This window comes from Chlorocebus sabaeus, chromosome 6, assembly GCF_047675955.1.
Source record: "Chlorocebus sabaeus isolate Y175 chromosome 6, mChlSab1.0.hap1, whole genome shotgun sequence".
Taxonomy (NCBI): domain Eukaryota; kingdom Metazoa; phylum Chordata; class Mammalia; order Primates; family Cercopithecidae; genus Chlorocebus; species Chlorocebus sabaeus.
The window spans coordinates 61,290,151-61,315,769 of NC_132909.1; the positions used below are offsets into that span (position 1 = coordinate 61,290,151).

General features: G+C 53.9%; 1 protein-coding gene and 1 pseudogene across 8 annotated transcripts; both read right to left on the reverse strand.

Annotated features, from left to right (window-relative positions):
* Positions 1 to 2,018: 2,018 nt before the first annotated feature.
* Positions 2,019 to 3,197, reverse strand: LOC119622418 (uncharacterized; annotated as a pseudogene).
* A 255-nt stretch (positions 3,198 to 3,452) lies between these two features.
* PWWP3A (PWWP domain containing 3A, DNA repair factor) lies at positions 3,453 to 25,262 on the reverse strand. 8 transcript variants are annotated; one of them, XM_037994332.2, is made up of 15 exons: positions 25,051 to 25,224; positions 23,672 to 23,797; positions 23,031 to 23,116; positions 21,754 to 21,824; positions 21,518 to 21,630; positions 19,201 to 20,091; positions 17,980 to 18,081; positions 15,768 to 15,838; positions 13,964 to 14,040; positions 13,137 to 13,197; positions 11,220 to 11,295; positions 10,911 to 10,961; positions 9,170 to 9,606; positions 6,856 to 6,944; positions 3,453 to 3,880 (listed from the first exon to the last, which is right to left on the reverse strand). In XM_037994332.2, the coding sequence occupies exons 5-15, from the start codon at positions 21,525 to 21,527 to the stop codon at positions 3,823 to 3,825; spliced, it is 1,923 nt and encodes a 640-aa protein (XP_037850260.2). In that variant the 5' UTR covers positions 21,528 to 21,630; positions 21,754 to 21,824; positions 23,031 to 23,116; positions 23,672 to 23,797; positions 25,051 to 25,224; the 3' UTR covers positions 3,453 to 3,822. The 8 variants fall into 7 exon arrangements, 6 of the variants coding, with proteins under 6 accessions (XP_037850260.2, XP_007992786.3, XP_007992785.3 ...); XM_007994595.3 differs by lacking the exon at positions 21,518 to 21,630 and having other exon boundaries at positions 25,175 to 25,262; XM_007994594.3 differs by lacking the exon at positions 21,518 to 21,630.
* Between the last annotated feature and the right edge of the window lie 357 nt (positions 25,263 to 25,619).

The following is a 25,619-nucleotide window of genomic DNA, read 5'->3' on the forward strand; positions in this document are numbered from 1 at the left end:
CGCTTGGTTCTTGGGCCAGCGAGATGGGAAGGACCCAGGGCGGGGTCAGAGTGGGAATTGGGGAAGGTGAGAAGGGGGCATGAGGCTGGCACAGGGAGGGAGGCAGAGACGCACAAGAACCCAGGCAGGCCAGCTGCGGTGGCTCTCGTCTATAATCCCGGCACCTTGGAGGCTGATGAGGGAGGATTACTTAGCCTGGGAAACACAGCAAGCCCCATTTCTACAAAAAGCACAAAAATTAGCCGGGCATGGTGGTACACACCTGTGGTCCCAGCTTCTTGGGAGTCTGAAGTGGGAAGATCGCTTGAGCCGGGGAGGTCAAGGCTGCAGTGAGCCACGTTCACACCACTGCACTCCAGCCTGGGCAACAGAGCCAGACCGTCTCAAACAAACAAAAAGCAAAACAGAAAATGCCTCAGGCAGTGGGGTCCATGAGAGTGAGGTTTCTGTGGTTTGGAAGTCTCGATGCGTGCCTGTGTTGCCCCTTTTAAGATGGACGAAGTGCGCTGTGCAGCCACCAAGGTCTCCTTGTTGGAAGTGATCAGACAGGTGCGGCTGCCCCAGTGAGGGGGACCCCAATTCCCCTTGCACTGCTGGGAACCACTGAGACCAGCTTTGGAAAAAGCATTGGCAGGGACAAGGGGGTCTCTGCGGCTCAGTGAAGGGGGTTGGGGAGTGTGGGCCAGGCGGCTGGAGGCTGGCAGAAGCACGCACCCAGGCTCTGAGACACCAGCTGGGCCAAGCCAGAGAGGGAAGGGGCAGGGGTCAGGGGTCAGGGGAAGGACGCCGTGGTTTGTGGCCGTTTTCCATGGGGCACCAGGCCATGTCTGGGGACATCTGTGGTCAGCACGATGGTAGAGGCAGGAGCCCCTGGCATGGAACCACTAAGCCCCTAGCAGGACCCAGGACGCCCCACCCCAGGGACCCAGGTCCAATGTCCTCAGTGCCAGGGACAGGCCCAGGTGGGGTCGCAGTGTCGGCTAGCTGCCAGGAGAGGGGCAGAGCATGCTCCTCAGGGCAGGGCTCCTGCAGTCTCCCTGCGTGTGTGCATGTGGTCAAACCTGTCTTCCTGGGGCTCTGGAGGAAGTCGAGGCGCGCCAGCCATGCTGCGGGGAGGGCAAGCCCAGGACCACCCACGCTGGCATCCTCGGAGCCCTAGAATGCTCCTCCTTGGCCGTGCTTGTCAGGTCAGCACCCCCGACTCCCACCCAACTGCCCAGCTGACAACCCAGAGCACCCACGACCCCCCCATTACTGAGGGAAGCACCCAGGCAGAGCCTGCCCCAGGGGCCTTGACAGCCTCAGAGCCCACAGGACAGTAAGGGCAGAGGGTGCGGGCGGGGTGGGGTGCACTTGGGGACCTCTGGCATGTTCTGCTTCCACCTGCTGGGCAGGGCTTCACTGAAAGACAGGTGCTCACTGTCATTCGGGCTGGAGTGCGGTGGTGTCATCTCGGCTCAATGAAGCCTTGACCTCCAAACAAGTCATCTTCCCAGCTAAGCCTCCCCAGCAGCTGGGGCCACAGGCACGAACCTCAGGGAGGCCCTGGCTGCTGCTGCTGTGGCTGATTGTTTTGAGATGGAGTCTCACTCTGTCGCCAGGCTGGAGTGCAGTGGCACAATCTTGGATCACTACAACCTCCGCCTCCCGGGTTCAAACAATTCTCCTGCCTCAACCTCCCGAGTAACTAGGACTATAGGCACCCACCACCATGCCCGACTAATTTTTGTATTTTTAGTAGAGATGAGGTTTTACCATGTTAGCTAGGCTGGTCTCGAACTTCTGACCTCAGGCAATCCGCCCGCCTCGGCATCCCAAAGTGCTGGGATTGCAGGCATGAGCCACCGCGCCTGGCCTCTGGCTGCTGTTTAAACAGCACCCTAGGCCCGCCAGTGAGGTAGGAATCCACCCTGGGGCCAGGCCGTGTCCCTGAGGATGGCAGAGTCACTCCCCCATTTCCAAGCTTGGACAACCCACACAGCGAGACGTGTTTGTGGGTTCAGAAAAGACAAGCCAGAGGTCTGGGAGGTGTTTAATTCCACCTCAAACAACTTGGCAAGGTCAGCAGAGAAGCAAATGGATAAAACTACTTCACAACAGCAGAAAAATTCCAGCAGGGGAGGCGTGGTTCCCACAAAACCGTGGTGACATGTCCTACCCTCAGGAACCCACCATGGAGGGCGGCTGGGGGGATTTTCCACGAGGCAGCATGAGGCCCATACACGCAATGCTGCTGAGCCCCTCCTCAGGCGGTGGTACTAGCTGCTTCTTGTCCCTGAAAGAGTGACCAGCAGGGGGCCAGGGCCGATGCCCCTGACCCCCACCTCATCAGGGGTCTGCCCCACTGCTCCCGACAAGACAGACTCCAGCGTGCGGGCATAGGAGGCAGAGCTGCCAGGCCAGGGCCGGATTTCCTACTCTCGGATTTGAGCAGAATCAGGTGAAACAAAGGCCAGTGAACACGGAGTCACAGAGCAGCCGCGCCCTCTGGCACTTCCCGAGTCCCAAGGACCCAATACGAGAGTCCTTGAGGCTTCGTCCTGCTCAGCGCCCTGCACCCCGAGACAATCGTGTTCCATCTCCTCTCCGGTGGCTGTGATCAGCTGGGGAGGGCCTGGGGGAAGAGGGTCATTGCCCCTCAAAGTAAGGTCTCCAGCCAGGGCCAGATGCAGCCCACCTAGTGGGGAGAAAGCAGCCCCCAGGCCACCGGGCCCTGGAACCCTGGGAAGTTCACCAGCACTGCTATCCAGGCGCAGCCTGGAGAGCATCGGCTGAGAATGGACACTTCATCGTCTGTGGCTTTGCTCTTAACAGCACATGTGACCCTGCTGGAGCCTGGCTGAGCCCCACCGAGTCACAGCCTTCAACAACCTGCAGACCCGGCACCGTGCTGTGGACCAGAGCCGACCTGGCAGCCACAGCCTGGAAGCCGTTTCTCCAGACGGGAGCGCAGTTGGGCTTCCATACAAAGGCTGCACTTCTGCGATGATGGGGCACAGGACAAGGCCTTCTTCTCACTCGACCCCGGGGCTCCCACAGTGACCCTGACTGCTGCGGCCAGCACGGCCATCCAGGCCGATGACCACGGTGACTGGCCACGCAGTGACGACACAACGCAGGAAAACTCACTCAGCCCAGGCGGACGGGCAGGGGAGGTGGAGGTGGTCCAGGCCACAGCAGCCAGGGCATGCGGCTGTGGTCCACTCACCCACAGTGCGGAGCACAGAGGCCCCTGGAAAGGTGCGTGTCCCGCTCCTCTCCCTGCAGCCACAGCAAACACAACACAGAGCAGCGGCTCGTCTCTGCTCCCGCCTCTAACGAAGGCTGTTTCCTCTGAGTGGCAGAGCAAATTCTGGAACCGTCGCAGGCGGAAACCACACGAGGGGGAAACAGACCAAACGGCAAACCCGGAAGAACTATTCCCGCTTCTGAAGCTCCATCATCACGGCAGATGCTTAAAACCTCCCGTTTAATATCAGATGCCACAGACAAGATCAACGTGTACGTCGCGAGAAACCATAGCACAGTCACGAGTACTGACGCACAGCGAACACGCTTCTGTCCTTTCAAAAGCCTTTCCGGAACGGTGTCTTGAAAACAATGTCAAAAATAAAATGAAAAAAAATTGCCAGGGAAAGAGAACTGGCTTTCAATGTTAACAAAATGGGTTCTCCAGAAGTATGGAAATCAGGACAGCCATGCAGAATGCACAGACAGGCCCAAACGCAAATGTGCCCCTGAGCCCCCCATCTTCAGACACGCTCATGCATACTGGAGGCGCTCCCACCGCCAGGCCCGCTGACAGCACAGCCGGCTGCTCCATCACCAACGGCGCCGTTTCCGCTCTTCAAGGAGCTGGTTGTCAAATATTTCTTTTTCCCTTCAGAAAACAAGAGTCTTCATTTTAGTAATTCATCATTGTGTGTTAAAGAATATGAGAGGGCTGGGTGTGGTCACTCTCCTGTTATCTCAGCACTTTGGGAGGTCGAGGCGGGTGGATCACAAGGTCAGGAGTTCGAGACCATTCTGGCTAACACTGTGAAACCCCGTCTCTACTAAAAATACGAAAAACAAAACAAAACAAAAAACCGGGCGTGGTGGCACATGTCTGTAATCCCAGCTACTTAGGAGGCTGAGGCAGGAGAGTCGCTTGAACCCGGGAGGCGGAGGTTGCAGTGAGCCAAGATCACACCATTGTACTCCAGCCTGGGTGACAGAGCAAGACTCTGTCTCAAAAAAAGAGAAAAAAAAAAAGAACATGACAGAGAGGCCGGGCGCAGTGGCTCATACCTGTAATCCCAGCACTTTGGGAGGCCAAGGCGGGTGGATCACAAGGTCAGGAGTTCAAGACCAGCCTGGCCTAGATGGTGAAATGCTGCCTCTACTAAAAATACGAAAATTAGCAGGTCGTGGTGGCAGGCACCTGTAATCCCAGCCACTCCGGAGGCTGCATCAGGACAACCACTTGAACCCAGGGGTTGGGGGTTGCAGAGGTTGCAGTGAGCTGAGATCACGCCACTGCACTCCAGCCTGGGTGACAGAGCAAGACTTCGTCTCAAAAAAAAAAAAAAAAGAAATATATATGTGTGTGTGTGGGGGTGTCTGTATGTATATATACACGAGACGGCAGTTGTTTGATGGGGACAGAGCTGCAGTTTGGAAAGATGAAGTTCTGAGATGAGCAGTGCTGCCGGCTACACAGCAGTATAAATGTGCTCACCGCCATCGAACCGTACACTGAAAAAGGGTAGGACGGTAACTTTTATGCTATGTGTAATTTTTTTTTTTTTTTTTTTTGAGACGGAGTCTCGCTCTATTGCCAGGCTGGAATGTGGCAGCACAATCTTGGCTCACTGCAACCTCCACCTCCCTGGTTCAAGCGATTCCCCTGCCTCAGCAACCCGAGTAGCTGGGACTGACTACATGTGCGCACCACCATGCCTGGCTTTTTTTCTTTTTTTCAGTAGAGACAGGGTTTCACCATGTTCGCCAGGCTGGTCTCGAACTCCTGACCTCATGATCCACCCACCTCAGCCTCCCAGAGTGCTGGGATTATGGGCATGAGCCACCACACCCGGCCTGAACAATGTTTTAAAATGATATTTATTTTTAGAGACAGGGTGTCGCTCTGTCACCCCGGCTAGGATGCAGTGGCATGGTGGCTCGCTGCAGCCTCAAACTCCTGGGCTCAAGCGATCCTCCCACCTTAGCCTCTCAAAGTGCTGGGATTACAGACATGAGCCACTGTGACTGGCTAAAAATAATTTTTTGCGAAAGAGTATGAGATGCCAAATTGTCCTTACTAAATGACCTCCCTGTAAAGGAAAATTATAACAATTGCTTAGCTAGCAACCCCTCTCAGGAACAGGGCTGCCCCAGATCAAAAGACATCAACAAGAGCTGCTGGCTCTGATGTGCGCCCCAGCAGACCTGGAAATAGGGGAGAGCACGCCAGCGCCAGCGCCAGAGAAAGGCAGGCGTGAGAAGGACAGCCTTGGGAAGAGTGCAGAGCGGCTCATGGTGCAACTCTAAAAGGACAAGAGGGCCTGGGAAACGCCGTGCAGGGGGCGGAGACTGGGTCCCAGGACACCCAGTGTGTGACCCAAGCCTCCACTGAGGCCAAAGGTCAAATGCGATGCTGCTCACTGGCCTTACTTTGACCATGTCCCCGGCACGATAAAATCATGGCCTGTGTATTCAACCCAACCAACTTCGCCATCACAGCACCAGCACCGTTTCTCACAGTTGGCTGGAGGTTTTGATGGTAACTAGAAGCCGTGATGAACTCCTAACGGGTATTGATGTCGGCAACCCAGACTCGGAAAAAAAAAATCAGGAGGATGGAAGATTTCCACAGATGGGAGTGGAGCGGTGAAGAGGCTTCTGAGACGGAGGGAGAGGACAAACCAGGAGGCTGAGTCCAGGTGTGCTGGCTCTGACCTTACTTCCCCGGACCTCACTTATTCTTACGGCAAGCACGACGAGGGGACCATGAAGATCCAGCAGGAAAACACCCAGTGTCTGCATCCAAAGACCTTTCCTGTTTTGGTAAGCCAGCCGGACCAACACTCCCTAAACAAGGCCAAATTCCACCTTTGGGCAGCTCTGCGGGGCTGGCCTGCCAAAGCCACCGAGGCCCCACACCTCCTCCTCCCTGGCCACTCCAGCAGCTCCTCCTGCCCTGCCCAGGGAGGACACGGGGCTGGGGAGGGAGTTCAGTGTCTTCACCACGAGTCTCCTGTGACTGCGGGACCAGGAGACGTCGGTGGCTGCGCAAGTTGCCCTGGCCAGAGACCCTGTCCTTGACTCTAGTTGAGTCTTCAGCCTGTCACTGCCCCGTGGGCCCCGCCTGGCTCCCAGCAAGGCCTGGCCGCATGCCCAGAGACAGGATTAGGCGCTCTGGGGGCCAAACATCCAAGGGCGGCTAAGCACACGGATGTGAGAGAAACATCTTGATCACAGCATTCTTCTGGCTGCTGGAAAGCACCGGGCCCTGCTGCTGCTTAATCTCGCTGTACTTCTCACACAGCCATGGGGCTGCAGAAAGAGGGGAGGAAAGTTCAAAAAGCAAACATCAACCCTTGCAAAAAGAGATTAAGAACAGACATGGCCCAGGCACGCGCCCGTGGCACCGTGCTGCCCACAGCGACCAGCTGGGAGACCCGGGCCCAGCCTTCCTGGAGGGCAGGAGTGATCCGCAGGGCGGGTTCAGCATGTGTAATCAGCTCACCGCCCAGCACCTGGACCGCCTCATGAGGGGGAGGGGCTGCGGCACCTGGAGTCAAACTGCTCGTAGAAACACAACCTGCAAGGCAGAGATGCTAGTGGCTGGAGAGAGCGCCGGGAGCAGCCTACCGGTAGCTCAGCGAAGGCCCCTTGATGTACTTCTCCTCGGCCGTCTTGTAGTCCACCTCGTCCACTGCAGAGATTGCACAGATGATAGCCTGTGAGAGGGCACGAGGCTCAGCAGCAGCCGGCACTGCCCAACCAGCCCCATGTGGCCCGCGGCTGAGAGGGCCTCAGGAAGCCCGAGTCACCAGGTCCCGCCCTCCAGACAAGGTCTAGCTCATGGTTCAGAAGGTATGAACCTAGTCCATGAACCCCTGGCTTGTAATGATGTTTCCTAATTAGTGTTATCTTTTGGACTAGAAACAATAGCTCAGATCACTAAAAGCACAGAATAAAAGGCAAGACCCAAACTCACAAGTGCATTTCTGAAAAATTTTAAGTTTTTTTTGTTGTTGTTGTTTTTTCTGGGACAGTCTTGCCCCGTCACCCAGGTTGGAGTGCAGTGGCACAATCTCAACTCACTGCAACCTCCGCCTCCCAGGTTCAAGTGATTCTCCTGCCTCAGCCTCCCGAGTAGCTGGGATTATAGGCATTCGCCACCACGCCCAGCTAATTTTTGTACTTTTAGCAGAAATGGGGTTTCACCATATTGGCCAGGCTGGTCTCAGCTCCTGGCCTCATGATCCGCCTGCCTCAGCCTCCCAAAGTGCTAGAATTACAGACACGAGCCACCACGCCCAGCCTTAAGTTTATTGTCAAAAAAAAAAAAGGAATATCCTGAATATACAATACATACCTGACACTAAGGAATCATCCCTATGTTTTAGTATTATGATTATGGTAAACACATTTTTAACAGAGTCCATTTGGTTCAGAGCAGAGTCTCTCCCACTCGGCCCTCTGGACATTGGGGCCAGACTGTTCTCTGGGGTGGGGTCGTCCTGGGCACTGCAGGGTGCTGAGCAGCAGCCCTGCCCCAACCCACTCCATGCCAGAAGCACTCCTAGCTGTGACAAGCACAAATGTCCCCAGACACTGCCAATGTCCCCCAGGGGGCAGAATCACCCTCCTTTTAGAGATACACACTAAAGTATTTATGGGTTTAAAAAAAAAAAAAAATGTGGCCAGGCACGGTGGCTCACGCCTGTAATCCCAGCACTTTGGGAGGCCAAGGCGGGTGAATCACGAGGTCAGGAGATCAAGACCATCCCGGCTGACACAGTGAAACCCCGTCTCTACTGAAAATACAAAAATTAGCCAGGCATGGTGGTAGGCGCCTGTACTGTAGTCTCAGCTACTCAGGAGGCTGAGGCAGGAGAATGGCGTGAACCCAGGAGGTGGAGCTTGCAATGAGCCAAGATCACCCCACTGCACTCCAGCCTGGGCGACAGAGCAAGACTCCTTCTCCAAAAAAAAAAAGGCTTGAGGGTTTTTATGCTCCAAAAAATAATTCTAGGCAGGTTATGGGCACATTAAGCGTTCATTATGTTATTTTCTTTTGGGGTCTATTTGAAAATTCCCATAGTTATGAATAGTTTTGAGTATGTTTTTTTCCCACAGATGTACATATATGCCCAGCAATGTCCTCTCTGAAATTTCAGATACAAACTTCAAAACAATCTGTATGGCCGGGCGCGGTGGCTCATGCCTGTAATCCCAGCACTTTGGGAGGCCGAGGCGGGCGGATCACAAGGTCAGGAGATCGAGACCATGGTGAAACCCCGTCTCTACTAAAAAATAGAAAAAAATTAGCCGGGCGCAGTGGCGGGCGCCTGTAGTCCCAGCTACCCGGGAGGCTGAGGCAGGAGAATGGCGTGAACCCGGGAGGCGGAGCTTGCAGTGAGCCGAGATTGCGCCACTGCACTCTCCAGCCTGGGCGATAGAGCAAGACTCCGTCTCAAAAAAAAAAAAAAAAAAACAACAATCTGTATTTGCTCCTCACCAAGCACCAAATCCGCAGCTGAAGTTCAAAATCACAGTCTAATTTCTGTTTTATTTAACTTACCATGGGTTTATCAGAGTATCAGATGCATAACCGACTCACAATTTTTCAACTTACAATGGGTTTACCTGGGTACTAAATGTGATTCTGACTTGGGAATTTCCAACTCACTGTGGGTTTCCCAGGACTGACCCACCCAGGCCGGGGAGCATCTGTGCGCCCACGGTGGGGAGGGAGTTCGCACCCCCTGGTGCTGACAGCTTAGGACAGCTTCCAAGCGGCTCTGTCTCTGCACAGGGGTCAAGTGCACGCGCTCACATTTCCCAGCACTGATGGGATGTAAACACACGAGGCCTCCACGGCCTCCTCGTGCAGAGTGTTGGAAAATCCCAGCATAGGCTCCTCCCTGCCCACACGACACACCAGTCTGCGGCTCACCTCGGGCAGAAGCACGTCCAGAATGAAGCGGATCCGGTCACCGTTGGTGCGCCGGAGCACCTTGGCGCCCACCTCCTGGTAGACGCCCTGCAGGTACTTCACCACCAGGTCCAGCTGCCCCTCGTCCTCCAGGTAGGTCTCCACGCAGGTCACATACTGGCTGGAGCTCAGGAAGGTCTGCAGCCAGCGAGACGGCTTCCTGCTCTTCAGGATGGCCCGCAGGTGGCTCTCCGCGCCCTTGGCCTTCACGATGTACTCCACCAGCTTCTGGTTGGCCCGGTCCCGGGCGGCCCGCGAGCGGTCGGGGAGCACTTTCCGGCAGGGCTGCCTCTGCCCCAGGGGGCGTCCCACCACCGGCTCCTCAGGGCTCCCCTTGCTCAGTTGAGGAAACCTGGTCCCCAGGCGATCCTGCTGGATGGATTTTCGGACAGGATAGCCTGCAAAGGAAGCACCTGTCACGGGACCAGTGCGTGGGCTGCCTTCCTCGGGCGGAAGTGGGTCAGGGCCGATGGAAGGTTGCGACACGGCAGGGGTGAGGGCAGACCCTAGTGCTCGAGCTCCGTGTCAGCATAGGAGTGGAGTGTTCATGCTCCTAAAGACACTTCCTCTGCTGGGACCCCTGGCCCTTCTCCCCTCACTGGGCCCTGCAACCAGGTTGAACCCTTAGAGCAGAGCAAAGTGCCTACCTGTATAGCACTGCCCAAGAAGAATCAATTCAGCCACGTCCACTCCTCTACCAACTGGGAGGCATGGAAAACCCCACTACTGTCGATAACGGAAAATGCTGGATCGACAATGAAGTGGTGGCCAAACATCCTGGTGTCCATGACACGTTTTTTTTTTTTTTTTGAGACGGAGTCTCGCTCTGTCGCCCAGACTGGAGCGCAGTGGCCGGATCTCAGCTCACTGCAAGCTCTGCCTCCCGGGTTCACGCCATTCTCCTGCCTCAGCCTCCCGAGTAGCTGGGGACTACAGGCGCCGCCACCGCGCCCGGCTAAGTTTTTCTGTATTTTTTTTTAGTAGAGACGGGGTTTCACCAGGTTAGCCAGGATGGTCTCGATCTCTTGACCTTGTGATCCGCCCGTCTCGGCCTCCCAAAGTGCTGGGATTACAGGCGTGAGCCACCGCACCTGGCCGACGACACATTCTTTTTTGAGACAAGGTCTTGCTCTGTCACTCAGGCAGGAGTGCAGCAGGGCAGAGACACAGGTCACCACCGCCTTGAACTCTCGGGCTGAAGCCATTCTCTCGCCTCTGCCTCCAAAGTAGCTGGGGCTGCAGGCGCGCATGCCACATGCCTAGCTCATTTTTTTCTATTTTTTTTGTGGAGACAGGGTCTTGCTCTGTTGCCCAGGCTAGTCTTGAATTCCTGGCCTCAAGCAATCCTCTTGCTTCAGCCTCCCAAAGTGCTGAGGTTACAGGTGTGAGCCTCCATACCTGGCCTACATTCCTAACAATAGCTGATGTGTGCAGCCACCAGCCACAGCGGGGACAGGGTGGGTGTGGCCCATGGGACGAGGACCCCAGGGCAGGCTGGGGAAGCTGCGCCAGTGGACACCAGCAGCCTGAGGTCCCAGGGAGCCTCAGGGGTCAAAACCTCATAGGGGTTGCACAATGCTGTGTGGCTATGGACAGTACCTTGACCCCAACGTCCCCTTCCACAGCTCTAGACATAGAAGACTGCTTTTTCTAAAGGACTAAAAGGCGGACTACACTTTCCAAGATGTGCCTGTAGACTTACTTATATCAGCCGCGTAATATTCCAGGAAAGAGCCAGCAAAAGACCCGCAGCCTGCAGGGGGTGGAGGGGAGAGAGCACTCTGTAGCCCTACGAGGAGTCCCGGGAAGTGTGTGCCAGGAGCCGGCCCAGTATCTCTGTTTAGGAAATAATCAGGCGAGGCCAGAACCCCAGCCCACCCCCAGGGAATGTCCCAGGGCCGGGAACATATGCTCCGCCTTCAGGCAGCTCCAGCCCAACCCCCCCAAGGGGTCCTCAGAGGAGGCCGGATGCCTGCTGCCCGGCTCCACCCCCCCCCAGCAGCCTGCATACCTAACCGGACCCTGTAGTCAGTGATGAGGGAGACGCACCAACCAATGGCCTGGTCAAAGTCCTCCCTGGCTTGGTTCTACAACGAGACCCGGGCGACAGGCGTCAGTGGGAGGCAGTGCCAAGCACCCCGGGTTCAGAAGCCACGCAGAGCCCAGGGACCAGCCAGGTGTCCAGGCTCCCCACCCTCCAGCCCACACCTCTGATCCTCCCTGACAAAGGGGCAGACACCTCAGGCAGGGATCCCCTGGGAAACGGGAAATCCACCAGGCACAGGTCTGGGCCGAGCTGCTCAAATGATGGGCACAGGGGACCCGACGGCTTGGGCCAATCTGAACGCATCAATGGTGGAAACACCTCCCACGTGGCCACTGTGCCACATGACGGGACGTGATGTCCTGGAAATAAGCTGCTCTAACAGCCGTTTTTGTTGGGAGCTGTTGACTGCAGCCAGGCTAGGCCACCACCTGGGCTGCGCTAACAGCGCAGGCCACCACCTGGGCTGGCAGCAGGGTGGGTCCTCAGAAAAGGACACAGCAGCCCCAAAGATGCCACAAAGCCACGACCATCACACAACGACCCAGGGAAGGCTCTGGAGCCGAGGGCCACCGGGGGCACCCCATCAGAACACCCCAGGGCCAGGTGGACGCCGCTCTCTGCCGGCCCAGCAGCCCCTGCACTTTCCTAAAGCACGGCCTCCCCAACATCATCCCTCGGATGCCACAGTGACTGCCACTGAATCGAGTGGGCTTCGGGAGCCCCACACACCTGACTCACGAGCAGACGCAAGTGCACTCTCAGGACCCAGGGTGTTTTATATAAACAGCAGCCCTTCTACATTTAAGGCATGCTTCCTGCTGTCCTCCTCACCCCACACCTTCATCCATTTTGAGAAAGGAACTCAGATCCGGCCGGGCACGGTGGCTCACGCCTGTAATCCCAGCACTTTGAGAGGCCGAGGCAGGCGGATCATGAGGTCAGGAGTTCAAGACCAGCCTGGCCAATATGATGAAACCCCGTCTCTACTAAAAATACAAAAATTAGGGGGTGTGGTGGTGAATGCCTGTAGTCCCAGCTACTCGTAAGGCTGAGGCAGCAGAATCGCTTGAACCCAGGAGGCAGAGGTTGCAGTGAGCCAAGATCACACCACTGCACTCCAGCCTAGGCGACAGAATGAGACTCTGTCTCAAAAAAAAAAAAAGAAAGAAGGAAAAGAAAGTAACTCAGATCCCTGAGAGTGGAAAAGACCCACCACATTTTCTTTTTTTCCAGAGGAGTAAAAATAACTGCACTGAGTTGACGTGTTGGTGCTGAAAGTCGCTACAACAAAATGAGTATTTCTAGAGGGAAAACAGACATTTCTGAGTTAGACAAACCCCTTGCAGTTCATCGACAGCACGTGATGAAAGCTGGCTGCAGATCCAGGGAGCGGGAAGCCGCTCCGCAGCAAGCTGTCTGCCGTGGTATCAGCCAGGCTCACAGGTGGCACTCGAGGCCCACAGGGCTCCCGATGCTGAGCTAGGGATGCCCCCGGCCGCAAGGAGCTGGCTACCGAGGCCCCCCGTGCCGTCGGGTGGACTGAGACAGTCGGCCGGGGAAGGCGGTGGCCTTGCGCAGGGGCTCTCTGCTGCAGCCTTGCCTGGTGGCCCTGGGCAAACTGTCCTCGCCAGAGTCCCAGCTTCCTTACCTGTAAAGCGGGGAAATGGGGCCACAACTTCCCAGGACAGTCGTGAGAATTCAGTGCAGTGACTGAGCCCGTGATCTAACTCTAACGGCCAGAGTGCAGCCCGGCTCTGTTACTTCCCACAATCATTCACACGCATGCACCGCAGCCAGGATTTCAAGAGCTACACACAGAGGACACATTTACTAATCACAAAGTAAACCATTTAAAACAAGCACACAACATAATCCACCTACCAGAAGTGTCTGTTTCTCTTTACAATCAAAGTGCTTTAAACTTTTAAGAGACACTGTGAAACTTGAAGCAGAGAGAGGGAAAAGTTAACAAAAATGAACTTCCTCTAATAAGCTAAAAACCTTTCCCTGCCTGATTAAGATCAGTGGAGGCCACTGGAGGCCCCACCAGCCCCAGCTTATTTACGGAAGGTGACCGTTTCCCCAGCTGCCAAGAAGCCCCCAACGCACCATGGTGGGCCCAGTGACTTCAGCAACACTGACTGGGCCCTGCCAGGCCAGGCTGACTCTGGGGTCTGGGTCTCCACTCCACACCTCCCACCTCTCGGGGGCAGCACAGAAGCACCAGATGACACCGGTTCTGCGCGTCTGACTTGGGGATGTGCAGTGCGACGGTTTTAAAGGCTGCTTTCGGCCGGCTGATCCATCCACGTGTGTTTCCGTCCCATGACTAAGGAACCACCACGTAACCCAGGGGCAAACTCAGGTGGATGCAGGACGCTGTCTGCACACCTGCGTGGACATTCTGCTAGTTCGTGGGAAACAGGGCCACAGGGAGTGTCTGGTTGGGCTGCCTTTCAAAGCCAGCAAATCAGGTTGTGAAAACTGCAGTGTTTGACCAGATCCTTCACACACAGCCTTTGTGGGACTCACCCTTCCCAGCGAGGGAGAGGTCACGAGAAGGACATGCCTCCAGTGAGATCCCGTCAGCCCTGCCCAGGCCTGGACTCGTGCCGGCGTCTCCCCTCTGCCCCTGTCCCCACGCCTGCAATGAGAGCGGCCAGCCTGCCACCCGGGCCCACTCACGGAAACCAAGAACAGTGGGTTACCCTTTTCTTTTCGGGTTCATGTGTCCTTCGATGTAGAGCACACTTGCTTTCTTATCTCTCTGCCTGACGCTTTTGACCTGTTTGCAAATCCAAGAAAATAAAACGTCAAAAGAGAGATCGTGGCTGACATCACATGATACATCTAACAGGCGTTGCCCCAGCTCTGGGGCACCCCAGCAAAGTCCCCCATCAGGGGCGTTAAGAAACGGCCCCACGCTCTGCCACACACATCACTTCAACGCTTTCCCAGCAGAGCAGAATCAGCCAGTTTTGTTTGGGTTTTTGAATAAAAAGAGCCACAGCTACCGCTGCCAGCTGCCTCTTTAAATAAGCGTCCTGAGATTCTCCAGCGGCTTGGGGGGCAGGTTTGTCCTCCTCACGCTCTGGGGGAGTGGAGGAAATGCAGAAGGGCTCGGGAACAAGCCCCGGCCACATGGGGAGGGGCAGGGACGGCGCTGCGCTGCCACCTCCCCCCAACCTCCCCAGTCCTGGCCTCCCGGGGCCACCGTGAGAAGGCAGCAAGGAGCGCCAGCGACCAGCGCCTCCGGTGGCCCTTCCACCCTGCACTCTCAGGGATGCTGCCTGTTCTTATGCCCCAGGAACCTGTCACATCAGTGACCTGTTAACCCAGCAGGGACCCCAGAAACTGATAAAAACAAGAGAAGACTAGCAAGGTGCGGGAGGGGAAGCCAGTGCCAAGGGAAGGCAGAGGGCCCAGAAGCCCTGCCTCCATCACTGCAGGCCAGCAGGCGATAAGAGGAGCCCAACTAGGCCATAAATGTGTTGAACCTCCCCAGCAAACAGCACACAGAGACAATCCCAGGTTTCCCGGAACCATAATGAGTCACATGCAAGGAGCCTGGGTGACTCGGATGAGGTCAGTCATTACAGAAACAAAAGTGTCTCCGGATTACTGCAAAGCAAGCGCCTTTTGGATTTAAATATCATTGTCTCTTAGGAGGATAAAGGGAAAAAAGGGATAAAATATGAAGAAGAGGTGAAGGCCAGGACAGCACCTGTGCCCAGGACAACAATCAACTAATGACCTGCAACTTCCAGGCCTGCAGAGACGGAAGCAGAGAATCTGCCCCGGCTTGAACGCATCACCCACACCGGGAACTTGGACAGGATTTCAAACTCCTGTTTGTATGCATGCAACCAACCCCACCACAAAATCCAAATTAATGAGCTCTAATGGGGGAAAACGGGGTAAAATGCACAATTAAAACGAGCAAATCACAATTTTTTTTTTTCTTTTTCTTCCCCCGAGATGGAGTCTCGCTCTGTCGCCCAGGCTGGAGTGCAGTGGCACGATCTTGGCTCACTGCAACCTCCAATTCCCAGGTTCAAGCGATTTTCCTGCCTCAGCCTCCCAAGTAGCTGGGATTACAGGCGCACACCACCACGCCAGGCTAATTTTTTTGTATTTTTAGCAGAGACAGGGTTTCACTGTGTTGGCCAGGCTGGTCTCAAACTCCTGACCTCAGGTGATCCACCCACCTCGGCCTCTCAAAGTGCTGGGATTACAGGCGTGAACCACTGCACCCGGCCACAAATATTTTTTTTGAGCAGGTCTTTCTAAGCCTGCTTGGTGAAAATCTGCCCTATAAACTTAACACCATTTCTTAATTTAGGTACAGGCATCTCCTGAAGTCTTTTGTATAAACCACCAACTTTTCCCAGGAAAAACAAAATAATGAAAACATTTATCCAGGTCAAATTATCAAGAACTGAAGATGGGTGGCATAAAAATTCATGAAATTTAAATAACTACATCTTAGAAGACGGAGGAAGCTGTTCTTACCACTGCTGGCCAGACGGGGTATTTTTTATATTTAAGCCAGACTAGCATTCCTACTTCAAACGAACGTGGTTCTAGAATTAAAGAAAAAAGAAAAACAAAAAAAGGAATAGACAAGTCAAATCCATATTAAGCACGGGATGTAACAGCCTGAGAAAACACAGTTAGCGCAATATTGTTGAAACCTGACTTTATGTCATTCGCTTAAAAGATGAGGAGACTCTGAAAGGCAGATTCACATTCCCCACACTACTGGAGTCTAACCAGCGTCGATGAGACAGTAAAACCACAGCAGCTGAGTGTGGGGCTGCACCAGGTTCTCAGCTGTGACAAACGCACCCTCGGGACGGGAGCGGCGCATGACGGGCGGCAGGGGCTCTGTCCTACGTGTGCACAACTTCCATAACTCTAAAATAACTCCACAGGGAGGCACTTTTAAAGAGAGTGTGGCACAAAACAGACGTGAGATAATGGTCTGCGAAGAAGACCCAAACACAAGGACTGAGATTCTAGAGAGGATTCTGAGAAACTACGATCAAAAATGGGAAAATTATTTAAGTCATAACCAGAAAACTACGTACAAATGAATTATTTTCAATGTCAAAAAAGAGTGAATTATTTAAAATTTTAAAACTAAAGTATCAGAAAAACTACTGGAAACAGTCTGTCGTTAGACGCACAGCCTGTGTCTGGCCACACTGTGGAAGGTGGAAGGAAGTGCCGTGGTACACAAACACAGACCAAAATCCAAAGGCCTGTAAAGTAGCCGTTATATGACCAGAGGAGAAGGGAGGCCGACGGGGGTGAGTGCCTGCTGTGAACGTGCACAGCTCGTTTCCCCGGTGAGGGGCATTTCGTCTTTAAGAGAAACTTCCAGGCCCACGTGGACAAGCAACCAATTCAAAGGCCGGTCAGGGAACCCTCAGAAAGATGCCCAGCCTGACAGGTAGGAAACAAAACCAAACGGGAGCAACACCCAGTTCCCACTGCAGGCAGAAGGCAGGCAGCACCAGGCTCGACGACGTCCTGGTGAGCCGACCCCAGTGGGGCAGCGTGGTCGGAAGGGGCCCTTCCCAAGGGCACTGTGTTCTTTCTGTGTGCGAACTGATCCTGCAGAAATGATTTCCTGGAAGTCCCGACGCGTGCCCCACGGCACCTGCGGTCCTGGGACCACCCAGACGGGCACCCAATGGATGGCCAGGGTTTGGTGAGTGGTGACTGCTCATTCCAGAGGAAAAGGGTCAGAAGAGCATGTGGAAAACTGTTAAAAGGTCTGACTATTAGCATTAGACAAAAAAAAGGGAAAATGTGAAACTGCAATGAAGCCCTTTCAATGAAGGAAAAGCACTCAAACAGTGTGGACAAACAACATAACAAGGCCACAGGCACACCAGTGTGCACAGGATGGCGCTCCCAGGGCTGCACAGGCACCAGCTTTCTGGCCAGGCGGCATCCTGCATCTTACGGATGCTGCCAGTGGGGAAGCCCGGGTAAGAAGCCCCCTCACCTCCCTGTACTATTTTTGCAACATCCTGTGAATCTATAATTATTTTGAAACTGTAAGGTTAAAGAAAAGAAAAACAAGACTCGGCTCAGAGGAACATTCATGGCGAGTCTAAAGGGGGGCTGGTTCTCATGACTCGGTTCTCAAAGCTGACTTTCTGTCCATGGCTGGCTCAGACCTTCGGGTCTCTCGTTTCTAGTCCCTTCCACACAGATGCTCAGCAGCACCTAAGGCAGGTTTTCCTCTCGTGCAGCAGCTACTTACAGGAGGGGTGCGGGAGCAGTTCCCCCTTGGGCTGAAGACCCTGCCTCCCAGGACGGCCCCCAAAACGCCATCATGGAAGCCGCCAGACAGTACGTGGCCACACCCAAGCGATGGCAACACAGCCCCTCAGCTCACTGGGCCGTCCCTCATTGTCAGCGAGGGGACAGGAGGACAAGGGCTTGAGGTGACAAGAGTAACGCTCTAACAGGGAGGGCTGGGCCGTCTCTTCCCAGGAGTCCCTCTTCCCTTTGTGTAGGTTATTCTTCAGATAGAGGACTGAAAATGTGGCACTTCTGAAGGTCCCTTCCAGGTCTCGGTTCAGTGGGAGAGAAATGAACTCGCAGGAGACCTTTCGTGGAGGATGTGGGGTCCGATCTCAGAGCCCCGCCGCCGCTGCTTTTGAGTGCACCGTTAGGACTGTAGGCACACCCCGTGGTCATTTCTTACCATGGTATAAAAGGACTCTTGGTGGCTCCTCGTCTTCCTCGTCTTCCTCCAGGACAGAACGCACGGAATTAGACCCCATGGACGCTTCGGAAGACTGGCAGTCTGCCAATAACGTGATATTAGACTTTCATTGTCATTGTATTATCTTGATGACTCATCCCAAGAAAACATTTCATGACACATGACCACCGATGCATAAAGAAAAGGTTCTGTGCTACACACAACTCCACACTGCCAAATTCAAATAGAGTGTGCTTCTATTCAACTACATTTTAAAGAAAAACGCAAGAGGGAGGGAGGGAGAGAGGCCTGTGGTGAAGGGAAGGCGGGCCATAAGCAGCAGCCTCCTCGGCCACAGAAGCTGTGAGCACTCTGGGTGGGAATCCCTTTTGTCCCGGCCCCACTGCCCCTTCACATCTGAAGCGCTCAGTGGATACGCAGGGAGGGGGCCAGGACAGGAGCTGACTATGGTACAGGGTAGGGCTGCGGAGATGCAGGAAGGGGCCAGGACAGGAGCTGACTATGGAGCAGGGCAGGGGTGCGGTCACTTTGTCTTCAGAGCGTGGCAACCTCAACATGCTAAGGAGATGATGGCCTCAGGAAAGAAGTTCAGAGTAAAGACTGAAATATCTACACAGTAAGTTTGTAGCGAGTAGATTTCCAGACATTTGATCATGCCCTAATTAAGATTTCTGAACTAGCATTTCAAAAATAAGGGATGCTACAATGTTAAAGGGGAAAAAGTCACAGTGCTTGCCTGCAACCACACAAAAATATATCTGCACAAGAATTCTTAAAAAGTCAGGAGTCTTTTGAGTGAGTGAATCACTTTTGAGATTCCTGCCCAATTTAATGGGAACACATTATTGCTTCTGTAAAAGAGTTAATCCTCGAGGGTGCAGCCGGAGCTGCAGCCTCAGCACAGCCACAATGCTCCCAGCCCTGTCGCAGACAATCGTGGCCTGCCGCCCCTCCATGGGCTCCCCACTCACTCAACTCGCTTCCCTTCTAAACAAAAATAAGAAGACAAATATTTAGAAGTTGAAGCAATTATAGCCCAGTGGGGAGACAAAAAGGAATGAGGAAGTCTCTGCTCTAAGTCTATTTTGGAAACGATCTCATTAAGATCTGGTCAAAAACACCCACGTGCCTGGCTCTGTCTAGCTACAGAGGGGCAGGACTCCACACTCCACGCTCTCCTCCTCCAAGAGAAACTTTTACCTTCCTCCAGCTTCTGGGAATCCGGGCAAGGAGGACGTCTGGTTTCATCCACAGAGGCGTGGGAGGGAGGCGGGCCGAGCCTGGCGGTGCTGCGCAGGGTCATAGACTCTCTGGGCTCCGGCCCGGGGGATGGTGCGTCTCCTGCTGCCCTGGGCTCCAGCTGCGCGGCAGGCGGCCTCTGGCTGCCATCCAGGCGCAGCCTCTTCTTCGCAGGGCGTTCTCTGGGCTCTGAGGAGGCCGAGGTCTCAGGGGCTGGGGGCACAGTGAGGCTGCCCAACGGCAGACCGGGGTCGCGTCCCTCAGCGTTGGCACAGGGATCGTCCTCCCTGACCCCGGAGGGCGAGGACGGGGCTGCCCAGCTGCCTCCCTTGCTCCCCATGTCTCTCTCTGCATCGCCCTCTGAAAGGGAAGATCCATTCCGGCACAAGCTAGACTTCTGCACTGAGTTTCTTCCCCTCTTACTTGCAAGAGTCCAATTTTTGCAGTGGATTCTGGACCCGCTCTCATCCTGAGCACCACCTCCAGCTGAGAGGACCGACAGGCCTCTTGGGTTTTCACTTTTCCTGAGCCCCTTCTTGTGGTCCGCTTTGCACTCAGGGTCCTTTTCACAAGTGAACGAACTTGACAGGCTTTGTTGCACGCATTGCCTCCTCCTGTGAGGTCCGGAACTGCCCAACACATCTCCACGGGGAAGAGATGAGAAGCTGGAATCACAGGGCGAGGAAACGTGTTCCGTGGGCTTCTCTCGCAGAGACTGGTCGGCTCTGCCTGTCCCTGCGGAGCTTTCTTGACTCCATATGGGCCCCTCGCTCAGAACATCCAGAGCCACGCGAAGTGACCGTCTGTAGGCCAGTTCTTCCAGGGGTGCCACAGGAACCTCACTCTGCGAGGCTGCAAGGACCGAACATACACAATGCTGGTTACGTTCACTGGGCAGGCACTGTGGTCACGCCATCGCTTTAAAAGCCCGCTTGTCTCATTCTGACGGCTGGTTTCATACCTAAATCACTGAAGGGGAGGACTAACATGTCTCACCTACATTTTCCCAAAAAGGGGATGAGGCTACAGAACAACAGCTATTCATTCCAGGATTCGAGGCTTCATTTTTTTAAAAACCAAATTTACTGACCTTAACCTGATTGGCTAAAAAGATAAATTCCTCCAAGTTACAAAACAATACTGTGAGCAAACTGGATTCAAATGTTTTGCAAATCCTCTCTCAGCCTTACAATTTCAAATTCAATCAGGGTCAATAAAAACCAATGCCAACTAAATAAAGAACTCTGCTGGCAACATATTCTTGGTTGGTGCGAGGGTTGGTGGTAGCAAGGAACAGGAGATTTAAAAGGCTCATTGTGGGCTGGTAAATTTTCAATACTTCTTTGCAAGGGCATTTCAAAGCCAGCAAAGAGCATCGTGGGCCTCTGGTTTCCAACCCAACCTCCCTGCTGCAGTACTTTTATTTATTCATTCCGACATACAGATACAGCGCTATTTATTTGAACAAGATGATAGATGTAATATCACAACTCAGCGGGCATAATGCCTCAATCAAAACAGTATTTTCCCTGTTGAATATTAAAGGCACCCACAGACAACCAGCCCCCCAACACAATCTGCACCAACAAGGACGCCGCCATCCGAGATGACGGTCAGCCCTGCCTAAGTGATGCAGAGATGGAGCCTGCTTTAAACAAGAGCTGTTTTTCAGAAGACACAGGAAAACAGACTTGATTTTATAAACATCATTGAAGGAATTCCGGTCCATCTTTTCACAAGAGAAACAATTATTTGCGAATGGGATAAACAGTCCCACTTTGAGAAGAGAAGGCAGGCTGGCACGTTGGGTTTGCGGAACTGTGGCTGGGGGGCAGGCAGTCACCAATGCTCCTCACTTGTCGTGTGTGCATGAGTCCCTGGCTGGGCTCAGGCAAACCCTTTCTCACCCACAGCGTGCAAAGGAGGTGGGTGCTGAACTGGAAAAAAGCACACCCGGATGGACAAGAAGCCGAGAGCTCCACTTCCGACCTGCCTCGTGCCCACCAAGACAGTGCCTCAAACAATGGGTGCCACCAACCTCAGTGCCAGGCCACCCGTTCTCTCCCCTGGGCTCCGCTCTGGAATTTTAAACACACAACCCACTGCTTCTCAAACCTTGGGCTGAGACCAGACTGGCCAGGCAGCGACAGAACCACGGGAAGTCTTACTATAGGAAGAGGAAAGGAAAAAGGAGAACCTCCCCCCTCCAGGCAGCAAAGTCCTTCCTCGTCTTGTATACTGGAGGCCATGGAGGTAATGAGATGACCTTGATGCTCACCACTGACCATTCTGGGCGTCAAGAATAGGAGTGGTTCTAGGGGCAAATTCTGGAAAGGTTTAAGAAAGCAGATCCATTTTTCCTTCTCCTTCAGCTCAGGGGATTCGCGTTCCCTTGTATGAAGAAAAACATGGTGAACAGGGTGAATTTTTACCCAGAAACCTGAGCCTTCACATTCTCCCAAACGACCTCTTATTTGATGAAAACCTAATGGCCGCCTAGAAATCCGCTCTTACCTAACGAGGAGGCAATGGCTTCAATTTGAGACTTCTCTAGGATCTCAACTTCGGTGCTTTTCACCTTAATTCTGCAGAGACAGAACTGGCGTTACACACCACCAGCCAACGCCGCCAAGACATTTTCAAACATGTTTTCCTTTAGATAACAAAAGAATTAATTTCATTTTCCTCCTCAACCTTCTACTTAAACCAAAAGTCACAGCCAACTAGGAATTCATCTGCCTGAGGTTAGAGGCAGCAAGAACCCTCACAAATGTTTTGGTGGTTTTTTTTTTTTTTTTTTGATCCCCCTTTTAAGACAGAAAAGGTTGGCTGGATTTAAAAGTAAAAATGAACTCAAATTGTGACTTTTATGAGGCAAATCCTACTTTCAACTGCACAAATAACTCCTTTGTTAGATTTTCAGAGTAGATGGTAATGTCACTAAAAGCTGTTTACAGCCCAGCAGGTGCGTTTTAGTTTAAAAGGATGTGCTTTCCTTTTAAACTCGAGTATTCAATTACCTTCCCAGCCGCAGGGAAAGTGTGAGCTGGGGACCAAGCTTGCGTCCGAGGCAGCTCTGAAGACACAGGCAGGAAGGAGCGGGGCAGGGGGAGCTCCACAAGACCAACAGGGGAGCCAGTGGCTCGGACTACGCAGGGTCAGTCTCCTTGCTCTCTTCAGAACGTGGAATTTTCACGGCAAACGTGCCCTTGCCACAATCACACAGGACTGGGGCGTCGGAATCCCCGTCATTTTAGACAATCTACACCTTCCCAGTGCCTGACACTCACGGAGCAGAACAATGTGCCGCCTGGTAATCAGTTATTTGCCTTTTGAATGTTAAAGACTAATTTAGAGTGACAGGCTCCAAAACCAAATATTTCCAAATTGATGGGCCTGTCACAGAGGTTTCTGAAAAAAGACACACAGATCTCTGGGAAGGAAATATCCCTATTTTTCTGGCATGGTAGTCAAAAAAAAAAAAAAAAAAAGGAAATATCCCTATTTTAATGACAAATAGGGTCTACCCTGAGTATAATTTACATGTATTCGATGTTTGTACCAATCTCTCCATAGATCTCACAGAATGCCTCATTTAGATCTTCAGCTTCCAAACTGACATTAAATCAAACTAGTTGCTTTCTCGTGAAGTTTTTATGAGCATTAATGAATTACATAAATGATGAATAAGCCCATTAAGAATGGGCTTCAACTGTTTTAGGGTGGTAAGGGATTGAAGTATCAGAAATCTACACAGGAAAAAACAGTATTTAAAAAACACGACACTTAACTTTTCCTCTAGGGAGAGGATTTGAACATCTAGAAAATATTCCTTTTTTCTCTTATTTTTTGTTGAAGTCTCAGTTCGGGCCAAAACCTATTTAAAAAAAAAAGAAGATCCTTGTTATTAAAACAGATGACATAGTGAGAAACAGTGGCAACATTTAGTACAAATGTAACAGGAAATCCTGAAGGCCTATAACCACGGGATTTCAGATATTTGGTCCAATCCCCATTGTTTCACAGATGGGGAAACTGAGGCATGAGAAGCCAGTGGCAGACAAAGACAAGGACCCGGGCTTTTGCACTGCAGCTAAGCATTGTCTATTGAATTGCTGGAAAGCATCCCTGAGCACGACGATAATTTACTATCACAGGGCTGCTTGCCAGATCTTTCCTTGAGTTACAGCCTCACATGCCTTTTTATAGCTGATTCTTTTTTTCTTTTTAGTGTGAAAAAAAAGACATTTCTGGAAGAGTAACCTTGGAAGCACTAGACCAAAACCCCATTAAATGGGGAACGAGAATCAGTGCCAACCGTTCTGGCTCAATTATTTCACTGAAGCAAATCCTAGGTATCTCCTGATAAAGATTTTACTTGTCACCCGAAAGTCATTTCTAATTCCTGAAATTACAGAATAATGGCTGTCACCTTTGCAGGCCATAACCGCTTTTCCCATCGGCAGAGGACATACTTGGCATCCGCCATCATTTACACTCATGTAGCAAGTGGCAATGATTTGGCACAAAGTACTCCCAGGTCTGACGCCGATGTGCCCTGCAACAAAATTTGCACGGTGGTTTATACAACTGTTTGCTGGCGATGTTAACGCAGATACAGCCCTCGGGGGCAAAGGTTAGCTCTGCTTAGCCTCAAGTAGATGGTTCAATTCCACAATCTTGCACTGAGATGCTCAATGCCAAAAAGCAGACTGAAAAACAGAAACGACGGGGCTCGGTACCCAGGGAGGCGCCTGCCTTTTTTTCACAAATAAAATACAGCACAGCCCCTCCCAAAGGTTCTGTCTAGATTATTTTTAAGAGGCTCCTGAATAAATCACCTCCGTGCAGAAGACCTGCCTCCGACCTCGGCAGGAAAGGCATTTTACACAATCAAAGCTCACAACCCTCCCCAATTTGGGGAGTTAAGAGTTGACCACAGCACAAAAAAAATTAAGAGCGGAAAAACGACTGCTCTTTTGGCTGCCATGTCCCTGAAAGGACAGGGACAGCTGCAGACCGTTCACAGCATCAATGGGAAGGGCTGGCTCGGTTGTTGACAGAAATGAAAAGGAGGCTTGGGGTGGGGGTGGAATTTAGCAGCAACGGAGGGGGGCGTCCCCGCAGCAGGGAAGAGGGGGTTCCCTGCAGAGGTGGGGGTGGCGTTTCCAGCAACAGAGGAGGGGATCACAGCAGCAGCAGAAGTTGGGGTCCAGGCAGCAGAGAGAGGGATTTCACGGCGGAGGGAGGGTTGTGGCTTGCAGGAACGGGGGATTCGGACAACAGAAGAGGGGGTCACGGCAGAAGTGGGAAGGCTCAGGGAGCAAGGATGAGGGCTCACGGAGGAGGTGGAGCGGAGGGTCCAGGTGGCAAGGATGGGGGATTTCACGGTTGGGGGGGAATCCAGGGAAGGAAATAGGGGTCCAAGCAAGAGATGGGGTTCACGGCAGACGTGAGGGGGATCCAAGTAAGGAGATGGGGATCCAGGCAGCAAGGATGGGGGAGGAGATCCACGCAAGAGACGGGGTCCAGGCGGGAGTGGAGGGGCCCACGGAGGCAGGGACAGGAAAGGGGGTCCAGGCAAAGTGAGGGGCCCACGGAGGCAGGGACGGGAAAGGGGCTCCGGGCAGAGTGGTGGGTCCGTGGCGCCAGGGGCGGGAAAGAAGGTCCGGGCAGAGTGGGGGGCCCATGGCGGCGGGGACCGAGCGTCCCAGAGGAGTCTCTAGGCCGGGGCCGCCCCTCCCCCCAGGCCTGGCCTCCTCGCCTCAGCCCCCGCCCGGTGGAAGCGAGGAACGCATCCCGCGGGCTCACCGGGCCCCCGGCGTTCCCCAGCGCGGAGCCCCGAGCCCGGGCAAGGAGGCCGCAGCGGCCCCAACGGCGGAGGACCCGCCCGCCAACCGCTGCCGTCCGCGCCGTCCGCGCCGCCCGCGCTCACCGCCTCCGCCGCCGCCGCCGCCGCTCCCCGCGGGGCCGGGGGCGGGGTTTGCCTCGCGGCGGCGCCAAGCTCCGCCCTCTTCTGCCCGCCGCCCAATGGGACGCGCGCACTACCAAGCAGCGCCGGCCCCGCCCTCTCCGGCGCCCACGGCCGCGCGCTGACCCCGCCCCTTCCGCCGCGCGTCGGCTCCGTTTTCCCTCGAGTAGTGCCTGAGGAAAGCGGTTGGCGGGGCACGTGTGGCCGCTCCCGGGCGCCGCCCTCCCGCGCTCCCGGCCCTTTGTCCTCCAGTCAGACCCTGGACGCCGCCCTCACGGGTCCCGGTGGGAAAAGAAGCTACCCCGCCCGCGACGACCCCTGAGAGAACCTTCCAGAACTTTCGAGAATCTTCCAGGTCCTGAGGCACCTCCCAGCCCGGGAGCTGAGCGTTACGGACCCGATTCCTACC

Bases quoted from the DNA above. Each gene is read 5' to 3' on its own strand.
- PWWP3A (XM_007994595.3), bottom strand. From the start codon at position 23,731: ATGATGGCGGATGCCAAGTATGTCCTCTGCCGATGGGAAAAGCGGTTA. The intron at 18,082-19,200 runs GTAAAAGTTTCT...CGTTATTGGCAG, and splicing joins TTCCCAGAAGCTGGAGGAAG to ACTGCCAGTCTTCCGAAGCG. The intron at 3,881-6,855 runs GTAGGCTGCTCC...TGTTTTCTGAAG, and splicing joins GGGCCTTCGCTGAGCTACCG to GGAAAAAGAAATATTTGACA.